At 36.6% G+C, this 26784-nt stretch overlaps 1 protein-coding gene across 6 annotated transcripts in view; it reads right to left on the bottom strand.

Moving 5' to 3' along the window:
- Positions 1 to 26784, bottom strand: part of fhod3a (formin homology 2 domain containing 3a) — a 100637-nt gene that overhangs the window by 64126 nt on the left and 9727 nt on the right. For all 6 annotated transcript variants that reach the window (XM_038286821.1, XM_038286820.1, XM_038286819.1 and 3 more), the window contains exon 3: positions 21016 to 21083. In XM_038286821.1, coding sequence (XP_038142749.1) covers positions 21016 to 21083 — 68 coding nt within the window. The remainder of the gene's footprint in view (positions 1 to 21015; positions 21084 to 26784) is intronic.

The following is a 26784-nucleotide window of genomic DNA, read 5'->3' on the forward strand; positions in this document are numbered from 1 at the left end:
TTCAGTCTCAGACCAGACTACTGAGGACAACTCAGTTCTTTTGCATTTCTTTTTTCCTCTTTAGTCTGTTGGTCTTGGCCTAGAGTCATGACTGCTGGAGGCTGTGGATGGCGCACATGACGACAGAGGCCTCGTGAGTTCAGCGAGTGTGAAAGAGAGAGAAGGGGCAAGAATTAAAGGAGAGTTAAGATATTCAACTGTATGAATAGGGAAACCAGATGGAAAACACTTGTGACCGAATATGTCTTAGAAAATTCAACTCAAAATAGAAAACCTCTTTAAAAAAATCATGTCTTCATAGCTACAGATGAAAACATGCAGACACATGGGAAGGGGACCTTTTCCAGACTGGCATGTTTATGACTACTAACAGAATTAATGCATAAGTATCTGCGTCAATAACTGGCATGGAACATGAAACAATCTCAGTTATTTCCAGCATGATAACGTTTAGAGCAACAGAAAGTCTCAAATGCTGCCCTATTCTTACCTGCAGGAGCAAGTGGTCAAACATCAAACATTTGGTGAAAAAAGGAGCCGCATTTAGTGAAAGGCTTGTTGATCCCAGTTTATTATACATTACAATACTTTCTGGTGGTATATTTTAAAATCTTAACTGAGCTAAGCTCTGAAATGTTTAAGTTTGTTTTAAAAGGAAAAAAAGATTTTAGAACCATCACTTTCCAAAAAGTACACATATGCCGCCTAAAACAAACTGCTTTGTCGAACCTTTCTAAGGACAGGAGCTGTGGTGCAAGCTGAAAAACAGATGGCCTCAGGAAAATAGACCTACTTTAACATAAACATGTGCAATGTGTAATAATAATATGCACAATGCCAAACACAATATATCACTGCACAGAAAGTTGCCTGAGACTCTTCTTTACCCCTAGCACCTCTTTTTGAGTCCTGAAGGCTCAGTCATAAATAGCTACAAGATAAATACAGTATAATGCAACCCTTAATGACAGCACAGTGTGCTTTGTGTGGGACTTTAAGACCCTATTGCCCTGCACTTATGCACCAAGACACCAGCACAGACATCCTTAGAGCCCCGTATCCTCAAATGTACAGATTATTCATTACCACCGGCAATCTTTTTTTTTTTACCCCATTACAACAACAAACTTTCAAACTGGGATTTTATGAGATAGATCAACACACAGTGGAAGATATTTGCGAATATAAAGGAAATTATGAGAAACTACGGAGTGAGATAATGTCAATAAAACATATGTGCAGGTGTTTAAATGGCATTAAGCTTAAGATATGACTTTGTTTTCTGTTGTCAGCACATACATACATGTGTCATTGGATGTTGCACCTGTGAAAATATAAGTTTATATATTATAAATCCAAGCTATAAAGGTGCAACTTTGCAAAACCACAAAAACAAATAAAAAACAAATATGAGTAAAAATCACAAATTTACAACTTTCAACCTCAGTTGGTGGCATTACACCTGGAGATTGTTTACCAATCACCAGAAAATGACAAGAAGAGCAAGAAATTAAAAACAAAACCAGATTGTATAATGCATATTTTCTGAAATATATTTTCCAACACACTCTAAAATATAATGCGATGGTTCTGTTTTTGTCTTCTTCTCGTTAAAAGGCGGCAGGTAAAAACTTTCTGCTTCATCAATTGTGGCTTTGTACTGATATAACTTTGTAAATTGTATTTATTAATTCCAAACTTGTAGATGAAACACATGTTTCTATGAGTTAACAACAAGGAATAAATAACAAATGTTATGAAAGTTATCAATGTCATTTACAAATTCAGACATCCTCCCCTTTTTACTGCCAGTTATGTTAATCCATAACATACAGGTGCTGGTCATAAAATTAGAATATCATGAAAAAGTAGATTGATTTCAGTAATTCCATTTAAAAAGTGAAACTTGTATATTATATTCATACATTACATACAAACTCATATATTTCAGATGTTTATTTTGTTTAATTTTGATGATTACAAATGACAACAAATGAAAATCTCAAATTCATCATATCAGAAAATTAGAATATTGTGAAAAGGTTCAAAATTGATGGCCCCTGGTGCCACACTCTAATCAGCTAATTAACTCAAACCACCTGCAAAAGCCTTTAAATGGTCTTTCAGTCTAGTTCTATAGGCTACACAATCATGGGGAAGACTGCTGACTTGACAGTTGTCCAAAAGACGACCATCGACACCTTGCACAAGGAGGGCAAGACACAAAAGGTCATCGCTAAAGAGGCTGGCTGTTCACAGAGCTCAGTGTCCAAGCACATTAATAGAGAGGCGAAGGGAAGGAAAAGATGTGGTCGAAAAAAGTGTACAAGCAAGAGAGATAACCGCACCCTGGAGAGGATTGTGAAACAAAACCCATTCAAAAATGTGGGGGAGATTCACAAAGAGTGGACTGCAGCTGGAGTGAGTGCTTCAAGAACCACCACACACAGACGTATGAAAGACATGGGTTTCTGCTGTCGCATTCCTTGTGTCAAGCCACTCTTGAACCACAGACAGCGTCAGAAGCGTCTTGCCTGGGCTAAAGAGAAACAGGACTGGACTGCTGGTGAGTGGTCCAAAGTCATGTTCTCTGATGAAAGTAAATTTTGCATTTCCTTTGGAAATCAAGGTCCCAGAGTCTGGAGGAAAAGAAGAGAGGCACTTCATCCACGTTGCTTGAAGTCCAGTGTAAAGTTTCCACAGTCAGTGATGGTTTGGGGTGCCATGTCATCTGCTGGTGTTGGTCCATTGTGTTTTCTGAGGTCCAGGGTCAACGCAGCCACATACCAGGAAGTTTTAGAGCACTTCATGCTTCCTGCAGCTGACCAACTTTTTGGAGATGCAGATTTCATTTTCCAACAGGACTTGGCACCTGCACACAGTGCCAAAGCTACCAGTACCTGGTTGAAGGACCATGGTATCCCTGTTCTTAATTGGCCAGCAAACTCTCCTGACCTTAACCCCATAGAAAATCTATGGGGTATTGTGAAGAAGAAGATGCAATACACCAGACCCAACAATTCAGAAGAGCTAAAAGCCACTATTAGAGCAACCTGGGCTATCATAACACCTGAGCAGTGCCACAGACTGATCGACTCCATGCCACGCCGCATTGCTGCAGTAATACAGGCCAAAGGAGGCCCAACTAAATACTGAGGGCTGTACATGCTCATACTTTTCATGTTCATACTTTTCAGTTGGCCAACATTTCTATAAATCCTTTGTTTTTATTGGTCTTCAGTAATATTCTAATTTTCTGATATGATGAATTTGAGATTTTCATTTGTTGTCATTTGTAATCATCAAAATTAAACAAAATAAACATCTGAAATATATGAGTTTGTATGTAATGTATGAATATAATATACAAGTTTCACTTTTTAAATGGAATTACTGAAATCAATCTACTTTTTCATGATATTCTAATTTTATGACCAGCACCTGTACTAGTTTTAATTTTTCTCACAAATAAATATCTCCATAAAATCTAAGTAGTATCTGTCTACATTTGTATTTAGCCTTCTTTAATCAAAGAATCCAAAATAAAATAGGCATCTGATTTATAAATAGAGAAGTAAATGGAGAGAAGGGAGAACACCAAACGTGGAATAAAGTTCTCTAATCAGTGACAGACAAACAGAACCAGAAAGTGGAAAAGTAACAGGTAAAAAGCACATTAGAAGCCCCAGAGAGAAACATGGTCATGGCAGCATCATACTGTGGGGTTACTTTTTTTATGTTGGGACTGGGAAGCTGATCAGAGTAGATTGAAAATGTATAGAGGTATATGTAAGATAAACCTGCTAGATGGGAATAAAAATCTACAACAATTGGAGCTGAATACAAATGCATTTCCCATTTTATGAAGTTTTATTTGCAAAATGCTTTGCATGGTTCCTTACCTCACAATAAATTAGACTAGAATCTTAAAAATGTTTAACATCTATATTAAGACGCTACCAAGGAAATCCTCACTGTCAAACACGGTGGTGGAAGCATCATGTTCTGGGGGTGCTTTTCTTCAACAGGAACAGAGAGGATGTTTATAGATGATAAAACGCGTGGCAGAGACAAATACAGGACAAATAAAAAGAAAACCTGTTGGAATCTGAAAAGGACTGGGAAAAAAATTGCCGTCCAGCAGAACACTAGACATTAAGCCAGAGCAATAAAGGATGCTTTGAAAAAAAAAAACATATACATGTGTTAGAATGGACCAGTCAAAGTTAAGGTCTAAATCCAATCATGAATAAGTGACAATATGTACAATCTGCTGTTCCACAAAAATCTCCATCTAATCTAACTAGTGAAATCTTTTGTAAAGAATAATGGGCAACATTTACATTACCAGAAGTTTAAAGCTGGTAGAGAAATTACCCTAAAAAGACTTGCAGCTGTGATTGCAGCAACAGGTGGTTCCACAAAGTATGGGCTCAGGGGGGCTGAATACTTTTGCATGATACCATTGATTTTCTATTTTAAGAAAAAAAAGAAATTGTACTTTAATTTTCTTGCTACTTCATAGTTATTATTCATAGTAATTTCCCTCTGGGATTATTAAAGTATTTCTGATTCTGATAGTTGCATACCACTTTGTGTTGTTCTGTAAAAACACTTTGCAATACATGCAAATTTGCAATAACATTGCTACTTATAAACCCCATTTAAAGTATGCCACAGTTATTTTTCCTAAATTCTAAAAATGTGCTTATTTAGAAATATTAATTTATTAAACTATTATTTAAATATTAATTGTTATCATCTGTAACTGTTGCTGCAGCTCTACAGTATTTTAATTGAATATATTTTTATAATTAAAAAAAAGTGTCTCTTTAATTTTGCGCAACAGCACTGATTTTGTCTCTTTCCTTTTTAATCCCCTTTCATTTGGCTCTTTTGGATGCAACTGATCTCATGTCCATTACTGGTGTCTAACTTGACTTCATCCGTATTAGGGCATCCTTAGAGAGCCCAGCCACAGTTTTGTTTTCTTTGTTTCTTTTTTTTTATGAAGTGCCCTTAGACATAAAAGAAAGTTGTGGGAAATATTTTGCGGCTCAGTCTCACATACAAATGTGCACGTGTGAAACAAGTGACCACTGTTTTCCACTGCTCCTCCTCCCCACTCTTTGTCACTGGTTCTCACTTAAACATTCTAGCTGTTTTCTCACTCTCGCCGCCGTTCTCCTTGTTCACTAATTGGATTCACTGAGCAAAGACGTTTGCCCGGCTGGAAGAAAAAGTCAGTGGGGCAAAGTGTTTGTGTATTATAAACCTTGTACAACATCCTGCTGTCAGTTGTGACTTAGATTTTTCCAAACGTGGAGTATTAATCCTTACCATAGCATGGTAAAAAGATGGATTTACTATCTGTAATTTTCTTATGTTAGATATTTGTGTTTTACTGTGTAAAAATGTCTCTATTGTTCCATAAAACATACTAGTGAAAGCAGATTTGCATGATCGGCAAACAGGAACAGGAAGTGAAACCTAACGAAAATCAGAATGAGTAAACAAAGAGGCTACTACCTGCTCCTTCCTGATGGGATTAACTGAGTGAAATCCCTGTCTGACACATGCTAAGTTCTCAAACTGCCCTGCATCCATGCACGTCGTCCCTTCCTCACACAGCCTGCACACTAATATCTAACATAAGCTCCTTCTTAAATGCTTTAGTTTGTTCACTTCCTCTCACCTGTAAGCACAGACATCAGAGCGACAGATCCCCTTCCACCGATTAATACGATTTACGTTTCTCAAAATTTGTGTGACTAAAAAACACAAAGGAGCAAAATATGGTGAACTGAAGGGAACATTATTCATTCATTTCAAAATATCAATCAATCAGGGAGGATGAATAATGCGCAATTTTTTAAAAACTTTTAACTTTTAAACTACTTTTAAAAATACTGCTAGATCTACAACTGAATAGTTTATATTAGAGTAAGTGTCATGCACGCAAATCCTGTGTGCTTATAATATATTGTGTCTTTTGCATGCACTTTAGCTGCAATTAATGCTAGATGTGTACTCATACTGACTGATATGCTTAAAGGTATAGTGGAGGAGGTTCTTTTTCAGGGTGGATCGTCAAAATAAGTGGATCTCCTAATTGGCAATCATTCTAGTGATAAGTTTAAGTAAGGCCGTCCTACGTGCTCGTCTGCAGTTAGCTGGCTTTTTCTGCGCATGCGCACTTTTATGCTGTGAGTTACAGTTTCAGCCAGTAACTGAAGAGGCCTTTCTTACCTCGGTTCTTTGAAAATGGCCGAGGGTCATAAGAGAAAAAGTGTCTAGAAAGTGTTTGAGAGGAAAAAAAAGGCCTCAGAAGAGAGAAAGAAGACCAGAGTGTTCCTGGGAGATTAAGCACAGGTTATGCTTCCCTCTGATGCCCCAGTTGCCAATTTTCTACTCAGCAGGTAAAGTTTGCCACATTTGGAGAAATCCATTTCACATCACTGCTAGTAAAAGCTATCTACCTGCATATTGTAACTTTCCAGGGAAGATGAGTTTATTTATTTTGGAATTTGCATCGTTATAGCGTGGCCACAAATCCTTATTTACCCTGCAAGCATGTCCAAATTTCCATTGCAGCAAACACACACATTCAAGCATGTCATGATTTTTTTTTTTTTATGTACCAGTAGTCTTATTTACAGGGAAGCTTTTTATATTTTTATATATAAATATGGGCGTGATGATATCCATCCGAGCAACTGTCATTTTGCGTCTTTTTTTTTATAAAGTGGAGAGGACAGGTCTTTAAAAAAATTCCTGCACTATACCTTTATGCTGATGCTAATCAATATCTTCTTCTCTGTATGCACCAGCCACATTGCATTGGGTTTTTTTATTCTTGTAAAGCCTTACTGCAGGTCAAAGATTATTATTAAAAATTATGTATTTAAACAGATACATAAAAGTCTATTTTTTATATTACTGTGAATCTATTAAAGTTTATAAACAATGTCTCAGTCATCCTATCTGACTGAGATTGATCATTATGCAGAAAATTGAAGGACACTGATCAGATTATTATTTCACATAACTATGGTTCAAATCCTCATGACTTTGTTTTGGTTTATTGCATTAAATCTAAATGAAATGGATCCAAGTTTGTTTTTAATACTTTAATAAAAGAATAACACAGCTTTCAGTTTGCCTAGTTATTTTGCTGCTCAGTCTGGCAGGTGCATTTCCCCCTTGCTTTGTTTTTTTCCCTTGCGTCCCTCTACCATAAGTGATTTACCATTCCCCTGGAAACCGTTTCTTTCCACACATGCTCTAAACCCATCATCTCTACAGCCCAACTCCTGGATAAGAAGCCGACTCTGCATATCTAGCTTGTGGTGGCTGTAAGGTTTTATTGCATTATGTAATAGTTTCAAAATGAGTATTAACCCGAACCGGTCATAGGTTTTTTGCCTCTACTGTGGGGTGCACATATGAACAAGCCCAGACGAAATCGTATATTTCATACATTCATCCAGTAATCACACACAGGCTCAGGGGAGCAAACCACAGACAGCAGCATGTTGTGCCACAAGGCAACAGTTGAGCCTCTCATGTTTGTCAGCAGAACCGGAGCGTAGGGGAAAAACCCTGCCACATCCACAAGGAGCACCCACCACACCACAGGGGAGGATCAATACACTGAAAAAATACACACTCCTGGAATCTGATAGGCTGTGGGATTATTTCACTTTCACACTGTCTGGACAGGTTACAAGATAGTGGTACACATGTCACCTCAAATGAAACTAATTTATCAGGAACGTATGCTGAGATTGTTACAGCTTGATGTCTTATTTTATCAGAAAGTTGTAGCAATTTATACATACATATACCCTTGTAGACAAGGGTAGGCCTTAGCAAAAAGTAGTTTATTCAAGTATACTAAAAGTGCACTAATTTCATATTTAAAATCAGGCAGTGCATTTAGAGTTTACTTATTCTAAACTAGTGCACTTGACTATACTATACTTGACTATACTATTGTTTACTTTATTGTTTACTTAAGTATACTTTAGTAAACTTAAAAATGTCCCAATTTAGTTCGAAGAAGTATTACTTTAGTAATAGTTCAAGTACACTAAAAGTACATTGTTTGGTATACTGTACTTTCTAAACTTATACTTAAGTATTCTTAATAGAATTTACTTCAAGTATACTACTTTTTGCTAAGGGAAGTGAAAAAAAGCCTTAAATAAAATCACAGTTTATAGTAGCTGCATCATAAACTGAGAGCATCTTATCTTGCTGCAGTTCTCTAAAAGTTGTTTTTTTTCCTCCAGGATCAACTTTAGTCTTCCACCATTTTTGTTTTTCATAGCTTCAGTCCTTATAATATCTTCTATCTTTTAATATAGCCTATGCATTTTTACACTCATAGTTTCTTTACTCTTTGTATTTTTTTTCTACTTTTTAGTTTTCATCCTTGTTTCCGGTTTTGATATTCTTATTGAGATGTATTCTTCAGCTGATTCCTCAGAATACATCTTAGTCCTGTTTTATTTAGAAATATGTCCTCCTATATGGTCTGTTCAGTTTACTTCCTGTTTCCATATTTCTACAGTATCAGCATACAGAATGTTGTGGTGATTTGATAATTTGTGATTTAAACATTTAGAATGGAGGTCTTCAACAGTGGGTCCTCGATCCCTAGGGGGTCCACGGAGGTACTGCATGGGGGTCACAGAAGTTTTAATATATATTTTTTTTTTATATTTCCACCTGCAAATTTTTTCCACTAATTGAAATGTCTTAAAATACACATTAACATGAATTCAAAACACTGTAGATGTCTTTCAGTCATCAATGCTCACATTCAGCGACACACAGGAGCTCTTTCAAGCTGGGCACAGTTTCATTCACAACACCTGTCCCATCAACCAAGAACCAGAATCAGAAATAATTTAATAATCCCAGGGAGAAATTATTTTTGTTACATTACTCCATATGTAATAGAGTGAGACCAGTTTGACATAAGAAAATTTCATCCAATATATATAAAATTAGGGGGTCCCCACGCTATCCCGCCATCAGTTTGGTGGTCCTTGGCCTGGAAAACATTGAAGACCCCTGATTTAGAATGTAAATATATATGATTTTGCTATGTATCCCTTCATGTCTATAAAACAATAGGATGAAAAATACAGTTACACATTTCTACTCCATATAACAAGTCTGTTTAACCTAAGATCTCTGCCTTTTCCTTCAGCTACAGCCTGCTTTTAACCAACCACCCAGTTAATTTCACCAATCACCCTCCCAGTACTTCAGATTCCATAAATATGAATGCCTCTGCTTTTTCCCCACGCTTTGAACCATGCGGCTTATAAAAAGGTGCAGCTTATCTGTGGATTTTTCCAAACCACAAGAGGGGGAAGTACAATTTGGAAATGAAAGAATGAGTGGCTAATTTTCATTTAGCAAAAGAACATGCTAGCAGAAGATACAATGGAGAACAAATGTCCTGAATTCACACGTTTTGGCATTGATTTGCTTCATTAAAGCTGCCAAACCAATGGGTTCAACGTCTGCAGAGCTGAAATAAAGAGCTGAAGAAGCCCTATCGTTCAGTAGAAGCTCTTAATGCAGCAAACCAACATGCTAATAGAAGCTAGCATTCTTCTTCATTCCTAATCCAGAGGCTATATGTAGAGCTGTAGAGCTCCCCCTACAGGTTTGGGTGGGGAATGTTCAGTGCATATCAGCTGCTTATACATACTGTAAATGGGCGAGGCTAGAAAATAAGTTATATGGGCTTAATAGTATATACGATATATATGATATATGGGCCTCTTGGCTTAAGGGGTTAAATAGACTGATGATTTCAGGTTTACCTTTAGTTATGATAATGTTCTGAATTTTAAAGTGTGTTTCATACCTATAAACAGGGTCTTATTTAAAAAAATATATACTTTGATCAAAATTAACCAAGACAGTATAAACACCTTTTACCTCATTCTGGTCTTCTTCCTCCGTCTTTAAGTTAGTATTGAAGAACTTTGCATTTGTTTTCAACCCTCCTACTGACTCCCTGCCTATATTTAGGTTGTTCATCCATCAAACAGCATAACAACACATGACTTTAAGAAGGTTTAGCTGCAAGATAAATGGGTTTTTAATGGGGTTCTCTAACACAGGTAACATGATTAGCGCTCCCTCTCATCTCTTGATCCCACAACAGTAACTAAAGCATGAAAAGTAGCTTGGCTTTGCATATTTGAACTTTTGTAATGTAGCAAAGATGAAAAAGAAAAAGATGCTTCAAATCTAACAAGAATTCACAAACATGACGGAAAAAAAATCTAATTTAAGCAGGTGGATATTGACTGGTTATGCCGGTTTTATACTAGTTTTAAAAAGCAAATGTTTGATTGTATTTTTATAAAATATCAGCGAGTTATCAGAACTTAACATCTTGCATTCCCCCTCGATTTCGTGCTGCACATTGCTTGTCAGTTAGTTGAAAGGAAGCTCCTATGATTGCAAATATCAAAGAAAACCTATTAAAATTATTGTTCTGACAGAAATAAAGAAGCTGTTAGGATGAGATCCTGATCAAACATCTTCAACATACAAGTAAAGACATCCAGCAAACTGCTGTCTGCACCTAAGATTGTTCAGAACTTTGGAAAATTCATGTTTGAATTCATACAATTTCACCAGCATGTTTGTTTTTCTAGACAGAAAGTAATAGCAATAGTTTTAACTAAACAAAAGTCCTTACTTGTTCTGAAGTCAGCCAAAAAACCAGTATCAGATTATATCAGCCTGCTTCTAAAATCCATGATATAAACATTCTGATAGAAACACTCTGCTTCTGTTTAAAGTTTATGTAATCCATTGGTTTATAGTAAATGGGTTAGATGTTCTTATTGATTATTATTACTGTCTGTTAGAGTAAAATCATCTAACATTGTAGACTACAAAGAAAGTAATAAAACTATGTATGATTCCTGCTGATATAAACGGTCAACATCAACATTGATCAATATCTAAAGCTACAACAATGGTATCGTAAAATGAGAAAAATCCCTCATGGATTAAGCTGTGAGAGCCTAATATTGACGCATTTAATCCTTCGAAACAAAAACAAAACAAAAAAAGTTTTCACTGAGTCAAAGCATCACAAGAAGGCAGCAAAGGGAGAACAGATTATGGGGAACATACTAGAACAACTGTTTGAAGTTAAGCAGAAAACAAAGCCGGATTAAAGAGAGGATAGAGCATTTCCGCCTTAATGTTTGCTCAGTTTATACGAGGAAGCCTGCCAGCAGGAACATTTGATGTGGCCGAAATTTGACTAAACATTCATAGATGCTTTTTGCCTTATGACTAAACATTTATCTCCCCCTTATATAATGTCATTAGCAGGCCAAGGAGGACGGCGCTGTAATCAACTCATCCAAACAATGCACTGTTGAAAGTATCACTGTAGCTCTTGCTATAAAGCTATAAGCTGCTTCTACTTCAATATCACTTAGGACCCCTGTTTACAAAGATTTCATCTGTCTAAGTTACTGATACACTAAATCCTTGAAATAAATCAGTTTATTTTAAAGTATAATAAGATCTTTGTTGTTGCATAATGCTTTTCAAATGTGTTTATATGAAATGAATATAAGTTTGGTGACAGATTTGTTTAGGAACAGGTAATCTTGTTATGAGCTGCAAATGTGAGTGGGGCCAATAAGGCCCTTTCAAAATAACCCTGGGCTTCAGGTTTTCAACAAGCGGCCGGTTTGTTATGTAATAGTGCAGTGAGAGGAAATCAAACCCCAGCTCAACCCTCTGTTCCTTTACAATGCTGTGGGGGGTGATTAGGGATGGGATAATTGGGGGAGCAGAAATCCAAGAGTGGGAAGCTAAATTTTTCAAAAGAGGGCCGAATTCCTCATCTCGGTGCCAAGGGATTGAACAGGCTCCAATACACACGCAAGGCCTTTTGTTCTGCAGTCGAAGTCTTTTGTTTCACCTGCTGCACCTCTCATTACAGGGAGCTTTACCTGTCACAGAGCATCACCTCCTCTTATTTTATCAGATGAATTACTGAGAATCGCTTCACTTTACGAAGGCCTGGGAAATGAGGCTGCACTGGAAACAAATGTTTTAGGGAATCTAAAAACAATTTACCACATAATTATTGAGCTTAATACCTACATGTATTTAAAAAGGTTCGATCTTACTTAAAAATTGTCTTATTTCCTTTAATGGTACAAATGTGACCATCTTAAAAGAATGTTTTTTTTTGCACTTTTTTTATCTTCCCCTTCCTTCTCGTTGAATAAATGTATTTATTAGACACTGCATTTTGTTAGAATTCTTGCAGACTTTCTTTTAAAGACACATAGACTATTTCTAACTTCTACTAACATATCACCACTGTAGCATTTTATAAGAAAAAAGTTTTGGTTTCACAATTTCTGACAATCCTTATGAACAACAAGTACTTTCTACTGACATTACACTTAATAATTACACTGCTAATAATTACATTACACTGCTTTGTTGTACCTTTGTATTGCCACTAAGGAAAGTCATGTTGCACGCAGCTGCAGGAAACAACTCATTCACTACATGGTGTAAACAAAACACCATTTATATTTGCTTCCAATTTGGAGTTAAATCTGTTTTATATTAATTTGTTCAAACACATTCCAAGAAAACAACCATGTGTTTGGCTTTATTGTAAATGTATTGCTATTGAGCATGATTAAACATAGAACAACTAAGAAATCTGAAAACAGTAGCTTCTTTATTTCCCTTGTAATGTTCATTGTAACTCATTTTTACTATCCTATTCACCATAAATATATATATATATATATATATATATATATATATATATATATATATATATATATCATCCTCTCACTTTCCTAAAAGGATCAAGGGTGAGTTTAAAGAAAGTCCTGCTGTAAAAAATTTAGAACTAGGACTGCAACTGACTATGATTTTTTCGATTAGTAACTAGATAGCCAAGGCCACAGACTTTTAACGAAATTAGACCAGATGAAACTCCAACTTTTCCACTGGAGGAGTTCTAGAAAGAGCATACTGGCATACAATTTTTATTTATTTTTTTATCTTAAATGCATGATGTTTACATATATTTTTACAATCTAGATATAATTCCTGGTCCAAATGGGTAGCTCTGTCAGCTAACGGCATGTTTTAGTCTCTTTATACTCCGGTTAATGATACTTAGACTTAGACTTACACTTATGTACACACATAGTGTATACAAAAATTTATTTTTTTCAGTACAGCTCCCAAGACATTTCTAAAGTGCAGCAGTGATAAAATGTTAACACGGTAATCAAATGTAAACATGAGACTGGTATATGATATACATTTTCCAACATTCAGCGCTTTAATTAATTAACTGATTACTAAATTAGTTGACGATTATTTCAATAAACAATTAATCCGATGAATTGTTTCAGCCCTGGTTTCAACTTTGTTGTACAAGTTGTTTCATTTTTACCGGCACACAGTAGTAATACCTTAAGTTACAATAAGTGGACAGTAATTGCCGAAGTCTATGGAAAACTGCAATAAACCATCTTAAGGACGCCATAAGAATGTACCTAACTCAGATGCTATTGTTCCTTTTAAAAAAACAATCCTAGAAAGCTAAAGAACGGTGTCAAGGTCTTCTGACTCAATCTCCTTCAAATACATAAAGTAAACTGTTGCTCAAACAGTTCTAGGTAATATAGCATTTCATGACTGCACCTTAAGGAAGAGCTTGGGGACAGTAAATGGGTTGAAGGTTACGTTCTTCATTAAGTATATTAGAATAGGCCCTCAAAATGACGACTGCTCAGGTTCAAAAGCAACCTGTTTCAAACATGGTTTACCAGGTAGCAACAAGTCCATCATTATGAGAAAGTTAGCTGAACAGCGACATTTCATATTTCCAAGAACAAAGTGAATCCTGCAGGTATCGCCAAAGCAGTTTACATCCAACAAAGAATATATCTCCTTTTCTAAGAGTCCTGGATGGAGTCATTTTATATTCAATTCCTAGCGTAACAGTGAACTGCATTGAATGATATGATCTGAAGAAATAGGGATGAGATGGGGGTTCATTACCAGGCTTTTAGGAAAACAACAACAAAAAAGCAAATATAAGGGTTAGAGAAAAACTTCATGAAAAAAAAAAAAACTGCTCAGTTTTTTTTTTTTTTTTTTGGAGAAGACAAATCTTCTGGAGAAGACAAATCACCTAAAACACCATACCTTTTAGAAATAGTTTTTTTTAGGCTAAATCTGTTCGGTCTGTCATTTAGTTCAGAAATACTTGTTGAAAATTGGGCTGTGTTTGGTCGGTCTGATTTTGTCCCTAATTTAGTCCAACAATAGATGTTAAAATACGTCTAAATACTTTTCAACAATCTGAAAATCACAGCTTTTCATCTTTCACTTTTTAACTCAATGTTACGGAAGAGGATTAGGGCCACTGGAAAAAAAAAAAAAAAAGTTAACTGATTTTTAATTAAAGTCAGAATTATGACTTTTTTCTCAGAATTACTACTTTAATCTCAGAATTCTGACTTTCTTCTCAGAATCCTGACTGAATTCTGACAATAAAAAAAGTCAGAATTCTGAGAAAAAAAGTCAGAATTCTGAGATTAAAGTCAGAATTCTGACTTTTTTCTCAGAATTCTGAGATTAAAGTCATACTATACTGAAATAAAAAAATAAAAAAAATCAGTTAACATTTTTTTTTTTTCAGTGGCCCTAATCCTCTTCCGTACAATGTAGACGTTTGGATGTAAGTTATTTTGTCTTTTCATTGTGTTGTCAATTTTTGCTCAGTGGGATACAATCACAACATATGGAACCTTTAGGTTTAAGTTAGTCTTTGAATATAAAATAATTTTTATTAATCAAAATCGCGCTTTTGAGCATTTCGGAAAATTTTAGGTTCAATTTTAAAGGTAAAAATGGCTAGGGAAATTTGCTTGTCTAAGCCTTTGTACTGCCAATTAATTTCAGGATAAAATAAAACTATTAATACTAAAATTACTTACTGTATGCAATATATGCTCTTAATACTTCTACTTCTAATAATAACAATTACATTAATATAATAAATACAATCATAAAAACTTGTCATATTTTAAAGGCATTTACTCTGCCTTATGAAGCTGAATTTGCATTTCAGTATTTTTGTTGCTATTTAACTTAATAATTATTGAAAAACAATATTTAGGACAAAGAAAATATTTGATAGGCAATAGTTTGATGCCCAGCTACTGTTTGAGCATAGTGAAGCTGTAACGAGCAGTGTTTTCCTTCGGGTGCCACTGATGTTGTCATGTTTAACTTCTATAAACATGTCTTTTCTCCCAACATGAAACTCTATCATTTACTACTCACTTTATTCCACAAGCTGTGACAGAAGTTGTAATTTACCAATTTTTGCGCTCATTTCTTACCCCACTAGATCATAATGCCTCTCTATCTTCCCCTGTGGCTAACTATCTGCCACTTAGAGCCTTCCATGTTTCTGTGCTATCATCACTTTCTAAAGATAACACCTCCACTTCACGCCACCTCTTTGCACCCTTCTAATGTACGACAACTCCACCGTGAAAAACACAACTAAAATTAAACCTCAAATGAGATGAGAGCTTCTCGTTAGCGGTTTCGTAGAATTGCAGATGACTTCCTGAAAGTAAAAAGTATGTGAGGATGAGTGCAATAAAATATCTGGATTGGCAAAATAATAGCCCTGCAGGCTCAGCTGGTTTAGGTAAAGGTGACACCTTGGATACCAGACACCTATGCTGCATGAAAAAGAGATAAAACCACCAGATTCCCATGTATCACTCAGGTAGAGCGAGTTAACAGCAAGTTGATAGAACCTGAATCTATACAGCACCAGAAAGGAGCCTCTCTGTATGCAAAGTGGCCTTCGTCCACCAAATGATCCTTTTCTTCTTCTGACCCCACCGCCAACATTTCCCCTCTTTTTATCTACAAAAGAAAACCTCATTAACTCACACACGCTGCCACACCCTCTCACACACATACACGCATCAGAGAGCTTCTTTAATCCCAAAAAGGGCAAGCCTGCATGTAATTTGATCTTTCCACGGCAGTGCTAGGAAATTCTCAGGAGAGCTGTGTTTTCCACAGTCATGCTCTGCTTTTTTTCTCACGCTTATGAAAGGAGATGAGCGGAGCACCAAGGACGGCTGCAGGTTTTCCCCTCACAACCGACAGTGACCATCCAATGATGATCCATGCAAATTATTATAATAGAAAATAGTAAAAGTGGTCGCACAACGTGGACCTTAGAAAAGTGTATGAAAATAAGAGAAAAAGTGTTAAGAAAAGTTAAGAAAATAAATAAAATATTGTACTGTACAGTGTTTTTACAATATATTTAATGTGCATGTGGTGAATAAATAATCAACAAACAGCTGTGTTGATTTTTACAGTAATGGATTTGTGCAACAACAGCAGAGATGTGCAAAAATGAAAGCAGCTATTTGACTGAATAAGACAGAAACTGTGCAAAAATCAGCATGAATGCTACAACTTATTGAGGTTGTTGGGAAGAGTTATAAAGTCTTCCAGCTGCTGGGAGGAAGGATCTGTGAAAACGCTCCCTGGTGCATTTAGGGTGCAGCAGTCTGTCACTGAAGGAGCTTTCCATTTCGGCAACAGTTTCATGCATGGGGTGGGAAATTAAGTTTATTCATGGAAAAATGTAAATAACATATTTTAAAATGCTCTATTAAGTCTCTATGCAAAATTTTTTTTTAGGTATTAACAGAACAATGCAACATAGATAATAAACTTTCTGACTTCTCTAAATAAAATCAGTTGCAGGCCTCAATTGTGCTTAGTTTTAATCAAAGGCCCCGTCCACACGAAGCCAAACTCTGGCCTAAACGCACAAATTTTTCACCAAACCAGCCTCTCATCCATACGAAGCCAGCGTTTCGGGGGTCTGTAAACGATCATCTTTTTATTAAGCCTTCAGAGTGGGAAGATTTTTAAACGCTGTTTTCGCGTTTCCATCTTTAAGCTCTAACCGCATTTTTTTTCTTACACGCATGCGTCATAGCGTCGCCTCTAAACACGCATGCGCGACACAGTATCAAAACAACAATGGCGCCGTACTGTGTTGAATGGTTGCTGCTCATGCTACTCACCCTGCTGTCGGGCTTACAACAGAATCTTCTTCTTTTGGAATATCTCCAGGAAGAACAGAGCAATATAGACGACATAGTTCAGCACCTGAATTTGACTTAACCACGAAAATGGACCCGCAGGGCAACCATGTATAAATATTACTGCGTATGCCCAACATTTTGTTGCCTGTTTTCGCCTATTTTTGCTTTGGCACCACAGCGCCACTTACAGGCCTGGCATACATCTTGCAGCGTTTTCATGCATTCGTGTGGACGATCACATTTATTTTACGTCTCCGTCTTTACGACAAACGTTCTGGAAAATATTAGCGTTTCGTGTTCGTTTTGACTTCGTGTGGACGGGGCCTAAGTGTCAATACAGTTGTTCTGTGATGACACCCAAGGATTGTTTAGGAACATAAATTAACTCACAGCATCATTAAGACCAAGGAACACAGGAGAGAGGAGAGGGGAGAAGCTTAAAGGAGGCACAAAGACAATACTCAGAGCTGAACATCTCACAGAGATCTTTTCAATCTGTCATCTTCAGATTTATTTTGTCATTTTGTATACGAGAAATTTCATTTAAAACAGCTCTAGACAATTTCATTTTTTAAAGTGCAGCCTTGAAAACAGTAATAAATACATAAACAAAGATAAGATGAAGATGAAATGGTTATGACAGAACCACAAACCTACAAATAAAAGCCCAGTTATCTACATGGACAGCCATGGGGGAAAAAAATCATAAAATCGGTAAAACGTGGTGAATAACATTCTGGTTATATAGAACCAGTGGGGTCTCTTTATATCGGATTAAAGCTGGAGAGTGAGAAGAGTTGAAGCTGGTTCATTTTCAAGGGGTTCGTATCACTTGGTCCATTTGTAAAACAATCAGAAATCCCTCCCCCTAAAACTCTGCTCTGATCAGTCTTGCAAAATCTCAATTAAATACTCTGAATTTTATGTTTTAAAAGTTATAAAAAGGTTGAAGAGGTGATAAATAAAGAACCCTGTACACACTGCGCTATCAGCAACTGAACCATCATCTGCTTAGCAACCACTGGGCTTCCTCCTCCTGTAAACAATCTGGACGACCGGGATGTGACAGATTATTTCATTCAGGGGAAAGTCGGCTGCTGAGGGGATTTGAAGGTCAAGACCCAGAAGGATTACAGAAAGTCAAATGAGCGGACAGCTGAGGAGGTTATGGACCAGAAGATCTGCTGAGGGGATGGATCTCTCTGGCTTGTTTAAGCTTCCTGATGGGGGGAGTTTGGACTTAGACAGACTATATTGTCATTTTGTACACACAGAGTGTATACAAAAAGAAATTTTGTTCAGTAAAGCTCTAAAATGTGCTCACTCAGATACATGTAGTGGGTTTGGGTTAAGCTGGTAAATATTCACTGAGGATTCTTAAATATGTAATACCTCTTATAGTATAAGGATGAGCCATTTTCTCCTCCCCTGCTCAAATTAAAACACTTAATGCAACCTAAAAGAGAAATCAATGCAGACTGTTTTTTTCCACAAAGACAGAGGGATTCAGCTGTGCATGTTTACCAGCAAGATGGACAGAGTTGAGCAATTTCACGAGATCAGATGTTACCAGGTGTTGTGCATTGTCTGAAGTAGCCAATATTTTAAAATCAGACTTTTACTCTTGCTTCTCTACGTCTTCTGTGTCGCCTATTTTTTCTCTCTCTCCCTTTAGTTCTTATCCCCTCTCTCTTTCTGACCTCCCTTTTCCATGTCCACATAATTTTTAATAAAATGAATTAATAAAAATTTAATATACAAGTATCAAGCTTATGGCTATGGGCAGGTAGCTCTGGGCTCGATTCGCAGAGCTACATTGGCAAAACAGGACACACAAAAAAAACTTTTATATAATTGGATATTAAAGAGGAAAATCCCCTTCCATGGTCAAAACAAGATTATTTTCCAACATGAGCACCTTTTCTCTACTTGACACCCGATGCCCCAGTTTAGAGGGACCTTTCACCTCGTCACGTTCTCAACCAATCAGTTGGACTGATTCTGTGATCCCGATTTAGCTCGGCTATCAGCTGCATGGAGGAGGGAGAGGCATTTACCAGGGAGAAAGAAAGCCAGAATCACTGGAATCTTTAGGATTACAGTGTAACTTGGAAAATATATTTTACTCTATTATTCCAAAATAGCTTATAGGGAAAGTATTGTTGAAACATTTAACAAAAAAAGTAAGAATCATTCTTTCTCTTCTTCATATTTACTGTTGAATGAAGCCTTACTGTATTTACTGACTCAGGAGGACATGATATCAGCTTCAACGTGTTCGTCAGGGCGAGGAACAGTTTCTAGGGAGACTTGGTGGCATGAAGCAAGGGACACATGATACTGACTGTATGGGTTATTTTTCTGTATAATCATTTTTCTATTTTTCAAACATTGAACACCTCATGTTGACATCTGAAATGTGCAAGCCTGTTGTCAGCTTGTAGGATAAAAATGCATGAATTTCAGCCTTAAATTGGAGAGCAGAGTCCTCTAAAGTTACTTGGGTGTCTAGTAAGGTTATATAAACTGCCTTATAATTAGGAGAAAGATTAATCTGTTGATTTGTTCAGCAGGTAAAAAACAGCTATAAAATAAATGCAGCATATTTTTAAATTAGCTATGGTTTTTATGTTGATCTCATGGCTTAAAGCAGCTTAGCCTCCACACAAACCTAAGGCACATTTGGGCTTTGAGTTATATTTAAATTTACCAACATGTTTCCTCCAGCTGGAAGTAAGATTAGCATTTTAATGTTACCATGCATGAATCTGATGGAGGATCTGTGGAGTAAAGCACATACTACAGTAGAAGAAATTGGATTTTATCTCCAAAGATTAGAAGCTGTAAAGAAGGATTCGGTTGATGTAATGCCGAAAAAATTATTTGTTTTCTTGGAATACTGTAATTTAATTTGAAAGTAAATCTTTTAGAACAAATGTAAAAAGAAACTACAGTAAAAATAAACTTTTCTTTACATTTTGAGGGAATTTTTGAATACATTTACCTGAAGATCCCACCAGTTTACTGGCAAGATTCCCATTAGACCAGCTTTTAATGTTGTGTTCTCTTTTATTTATTTCTGGATACGTATGTAACTGCACAGCATTCTTCTATACAATTAACAAAAAAATGCATGTAAACAATAGAAGCCTTTAAAATTAAATATAAAATTTACCAACACATTGTTATCTGTCTTCTCCTCTCACTCTCCACATGGCAACTCATATTCAGAGTTAAACTTGCAGTGCTAATAAGTACAATTGTTAATGTTAAATTGCTATTCTTAGGGAGGTTTAAATTGCTATATCTTTCTTACACAGATAAAAACACACACAGTAATCACCTTTCATCTATATATATATTTAATTATTGATGATTTACAGTAGGCTAGGAAAAAAAAGATGGAAATGCTGTAATGTACAGATCTTAAAGAGATGTCTAAAGCACATAAAATCAGAATCTGCAGGTAAAAGCTAAAGAACTGGAGATACGAATTCACAAATCTTAGATGTATCTCTACTCCTCATATCTGTAGGTCAAAAAGTGATGAGCTGCACTGTGATCACACACACACAGCAACATTTCACTGCTTATTTAAAATAAGCTCACAACCGGTGTTTGATATTATGGTAAACGACCCAGGAGAAATTTCACACACCAATCAACGCTGCATAACTTAGAACCTCTCAGGTTTATAAAGTGCCATCTTGTGCAAAGTATTTTTAGGAGCTGGTGTTTTAGGTGATGCATGTGTGAAGCCTTCAGGAGGAATCAGGGGTTTCACATGAAGTTAGAAGGGCATGATACTCACCAATGCAGGCGTGTACACGGACGGTCAGCTGGGTCCGCAATACCACGCTGTGCTTCTTTCCTCTGGACCTGAGAAAGAGGGGAAACATAAAAAGATAATAATTTTACATCTTTTCTCTGTATTTTTTTTTATGTGAAGCAACAAGCTTTTTTGATTTTGCAGACAGTTACCTGCAGTAACTTTAGACCCCTATACTGATACAAATCTGAACCTAGAGATAGGAGAACAGAAATCGAAGAAGCAGACACAACACAGACGGAAAAAAAACCTTTTGCATCTCAACGTTCTGATGCACACTCAGCGTTTTTAAGCAAGAGAGCATAAAAATACAATTGTAATGTATGGTGGCCTGCTCCGATCCTTGAGGGCTAATCAGTGTCTTCAATCATCAACAAAAGCAGGGAAAGCACTGCGCTACACAGACACCAGTCATACAGAACAAGCACGGACTCAAAACATCAGCAAGGAAAAAACCTGATTCCTATCCCCACATGGTGTTATCATCTGAGAAGGGGAAGGAAATATTCTGCACATTCTGTTAAGTGAATGTAAAGGTAAAAAAAAAAAAAGGATCCAAAACAACAGATGACAAAGACAGAAGTAAAACGTAAACAAAAAAGGTCTGAAAATGAAAAAAAAAAAAAGAAAATCATTAGAGATTCAATCTAATTCTGATTTCCTCTTCTGTTTTTTTTTTGTTTGTTTTTTTTGCAAAGGCAGATAAATACAGTTCAGAAGGAGATCAATCTACTTCATAGTCTCACAATGATTATCCCTTCTCACCGTTCGGGCGTTGAGCTGAGCCTGAAATGACTTTGTTTACTGTCATCTGTGGTGAGCAGCATCTCACCACAGCTGCAGTCCTCACACATTTCATGGGAAAATTAAGAATGTAAATGTCTTCCCCCAAAAACAAAATAATGGTATAAACACTTGAGTTCTTCCTTCCTCTTCTTTCAGGGCTTTCATTTGTGTTAGACTTTAAAATATATTGTATGATGATAGAAAAAGACCTTTGAAAGACACTTAAAATCATTTTATTTACACTCAGGATTCATAACAAAAAGTCCTTTATTGGGTTAGTTCATTGTGAATTAATTTACCCGTATATCTGTTACTATTAAAAGTATGAAGGAGGATTTTTTTCTTGACACAAGTTGTCCAGATTCGTCTAAAATTACTGAATTGATGGCTGGCATTCTTGTACTTATGATTCCCTCCCCCACAAAAAAAACTGTTGAACAGAGGAGAGAAGTGGGAGAGGATGAAGCCAGCTAAGTGTGCGTTTAGGAGAATCTTTCAGAGATGGCGTGCCCTGAAGGAGCAAAAGGGTCTGAAAACGGATGCTTTGGTTTCAAAGCTTCTACTGGACAGGTAAATTACATTTAATTTTGTAGTAAGTACTGTCTTTATGGAGATTTCCTGCTGACTAGGTGCATCCTAGCACCTTGCTGCCTCTCTAGAGAAATATAAAATTACCGACGGAGGCGTTTTCAGTGAAGAGAACTTTTGCTAAGGATTCAACAATACACAAACAGTACACACACGCCGCTAATACTCCTCAAACGCATGCTTCATATTTTACATGCACAAATAGAATAGCTACCATGAGGCCCCAATATATCACACGTATGAGTGTTTGTTTCTGGTCTGCGGGCGTGTATTTTGTTGCCTCGCTCCTCTTCCCATGTGGACCTATTTCTGCTCGGTCTTGTCAACTTTTGTCACTTTAAAGGCTTTACCCACCAGACAAATCAATGCGCCTGTGGTTGGCTATTTTTCAGGACATCCCGTCTCTTCAGACAGTACTCTTCTTCCTACTAGCAAATAATGAATGGATAACCGCAACTCTTCTAGAGCTGGAAGCTGCTAAGCAGAGGCGTCCATTAAAAGAGTTATATGATACCTATAAAAAACGTTTTAGTCAAATAGCTTGAGTTCTTCTGCTAGCTTAAACATTACCTTTAAACGGCAAGACAGTTTACGCTAGTTACCTTGGCGATACGTCACAACTCAAGAGGCAGGATTGGGGCTTGGTGGTACTATATGTGCGCATCTAAAATGTTAAACATGCGCGTGAGAATTAGTTTACGAGCATCTGTATGAAGTCAAGCTCCTCGTACGAGTGTTTATCACATGTAAGCATGTTTGGTAGAATCCTGATGCCATACACCTAATTGTCTGCATGAGACAGAATTACCATGTCGACAGCATATTTCAGAATACAAGGTCAAAAGTAGGGATGCGAATCGAACACCGGTTCCTGTTCAGAACCGATTCTAAGTGTTCCAGTTCCATGGCACCGTTTGGCAGCTCGCTTAACGATTCTCCTAACGGTTCCAGGCAGCACCAGAGCCTAGCGCTGGGCAGCATGACTTACGCCACCTTTTTTTAAGCAAGTTACCCACATGACATTCAGTGAGCAACCATGACGTGACCAGGCGTAAGTCTAGAAAAGCAAAACAAAAGCTGTCAAAGCGATCGAAAGACTTGTTAAATTTTCAAGGAAGAGAAAGACGGCAACAAGGCGCTTTACAATCATTGCAAAGTGGAAATTACATCTGTGGGAGGAAATACATGCAACCTGCAGAAACACCTGCGCACACAACATGGCATACATTTTAACGAAGCCGTGTTTTTTGATGCTTCCGGACAGAAGCTAGAGTTATGACCAGCATGGAAGGCAACTCTGGTGATAAGTAGCTAGTTTTTTTATCACTGGCTGTGCTTAATGTGCTAAATGCTCCATTTCTGGAAATAAACCAGTTTGCTACCTCTCTTTGGGGTTAATAAACATGCTACGAAGTTACTCCGCAGTTCAGGGAGCGAGAGAAAGGTGACCCTCGTTTATTTAAATCAGGGGGAGATGAGTTTATCTCCCGAAACTGTACAGTAATGCTTTTTCATCAAACGGCTGCCTTCTCTATAAGATTTAGATGACTGTGACGAGACGGCTAGCCTGGCTGGCTCTGAGGCTGGCAGCTCCATGCCCTCTGTTTTCGCCAAGGCAGGCAGAAATAGAATGTCCCAGGCGAAGGTAGACAAATGTTACTGTGCACTTACCAAGTTCATTGTTTCACAGAATCGATAAGAGAATCAATAACGAATCGAATCATTATACAGAATTGATAAGGGAAATGGAATCGTGAAAATCTTATCAATTCCCAACCCAAGTCAAAAGTGTTCATTTGAGTCATGGGACTTAAAATCAAGTCACAAGTTCAATGACTTCAGACTCATTGCATAATTTAATGGAAAAAAAACTTTAACTTGATTCAGACTTTGAAAGTATAACCTATGACTTCACTTTAACTTGAGTCTGTTTACTGGAAAAGGTTTGGTATCTTACACCAAAGGAAAGAAAACAACTGAAAAGTTCCAAGCAACCGAGTACTGATCTGGCCAATCATTGGCCACCCCAGCAGTTGATCCCATGTGAATGTAATTCACTAGGAGTTCCCTTATAAAACAGAGGGTGGCAGCACTGATTTTCTCTAATGGATTTTACATTTTAATTGTTCATATATCAACAATACATTGACAACAAAAACATGGTATTTCATCACTCACATCAATATAATAACATTAAAGACAACAATAAAAACAGAATAATATACAGAAATTGCATTTATTTTTCTAATTTCAATTCATGTTTATTGTGATAGGCAGATGCCTTGCGATAGACTGGTGCCCTGTCCAGGGTGAACCCCGCCTCTCACCTATTGACAGATGGAGATAGGCACCACCACCCCTTGTGACCCCAACAGGGGTAAACGTGTCAGAAAATGGATGGGGATTTTTAGATAAGTTATAAGTTAACTTCTTTCTCGTTGTTCTGCAAAACGGAAGCAACTTTTAATACTATAAAACAATCTCAACATTTTTATTTTCCTGATTAAATTACCTAGTTGGTCAAATCAATTGTTTAAGACTGAGAACTTGACTCAAGATTTGCAGTTACTTGGGACCTAAAGCCAGATTTGGCTGAAAAAGCTGTAAACTTAGTTGTGACTTGCAAACAAAATGGTCCCTTCATCAGCAGACTTCCAGTCAAAGGAGCTCCTGAACTGCCAGATAATGCAAAGCATTATTTACCTTCTTATCATCTGTTACATGTGGCAATGAATGCAAAAGGGAACTAATAAATGTGCCCATGGAAACATGCAGAAGTTCATGGAGACACAAAAGATCATCTCTCATCTGGGTTTTAGCAGCAGCCCCGCTGGTCCCAAAACCAAAACTCTCCACAAACACACCCTGTGTCCACCATGTAAACAGATGCAAAAACAAATCAGAAAACAAAAAGATTATATAAAGCCATTTTGATGATAATGATCTAACTTGCTAAAGATGTTGGTACCTATATATAGCAGCTCGTTCTTCAACTAGAATTGCAAAACCAGCTAGCAAAGATGTGGTTAAAATATCATCATATTCTTTTTTTTTTATTTAGCTAAATAGCTTTCTAATCTAACCAAACTATTTCCAATTATAGCACACAAAAAAAAAAAATGCTAAGATGACATAATTTGATTGGCTAGCCATAACTACATGGGTGCGACAATAACAAAAGTGAAGCATTCTTTACTTATTTTTAGCAAGGTGGTGTCCTTTTACTTTGTATCATTCCACAGCAAAGGTTGGTAAAAGCATCTGACAGGATAAAAACCTAAAAAAAATAAAATAAAAATCACCATTTTAAAGAGTCTAGCATTAAAAAAAAAAATTATAGGCATGAAAGGTTGATACAAACACAAGAGGATGAGAGGAAAACAGCCTATTTGAAATAGAACAAATAATGCAAAAAAAGCATAAGAGTGCCCTGAAGTTCCAGATGATAAATAAATATATATCCCCTGTTTAAACCTGTATGGGACTGACCCGAACTAAAGATATACTGGAGGATCGTGCTGTAGTGTTCACCAGTGTGGAGCACAGGTGCAATGTGTATCTATTAAAATGTACAGAAGGGAATTTAGTTCTAATTTCAGCTCCTGTATAGAAAGTAATGGGTGGCTCTCCTTTTTTTACAGACAGTTAAAAAACAGTTAAACAAACAGTTAAAGATTTTTCATACTCCAGTTGTGTTTTTCTAAACTTCTAATGAATTAAAAAGACATTTTTTTAGGCTATTTTTCACAATTCATGACTAAAAAAAACTGAATCTAATAGTCATGGTAGAGGGAGTCAGTAAAACTATATGGAGTTTTATAAAAGGATTTATTATTAAAGATATACTTTTTCTTTGGTAAACATTTGACATTATCTTTATTTTAACTTTAAAAACTGGAAGAAAATAGCTTCTTGAATTTTAAACTTTAAAACAAGCTGAGATTTTTAAAAGCATTATGAATTATAGGGAAGGATAAAGTAGAAATATCACTGTGAAAGGTTGCTGACTTTGTCTAAATAAAATCCCAAATAATTGCATTGGATTTGTGGTTTTAAGTGACAAAGCGTGGAAAATCTCAGTGGGTATTAATGTTCTTGCAGAGGGCAACGAATGTCTTCATAGTTTCAGGTTTTATTGCAAATCCTGAAGCCTCAAAGGAGAAGTTTCTTTTGGCTCTAAAAAGAAAATTCGAACTGGAAAACTACTGCAATAAGAGTTTTGTTATAACTTAATGTCAAAACAACCTGATTTTTAACATTCCAGTTTTGAATTTTTATAGCATGAAAGACCAGCATGTCATTTATTAAAAGAACAAAAAAAAACTAAGAGTTATTGCTCTGGAAAGGAGGGCACATCTGACCTGCTTTGCAGAACGC

This window comes from Cyprinodon tularosa, unplaced genomic scaffold (genome assembly GCF_016077235.1).
Source record: "Cyprinodon tularosa strain WSP-4 unplaced genomic scaffold, ASM1607723v1 ctg230, whole genome shotgun sequence".
NCBI classification, from domain to species: Eukaryota; Metazoa; Chordata; class Actinopteri; order Cyprinodontiformes; family Cyprinodontidae; genus Cyprinodon; species Cyprinodon tularosa.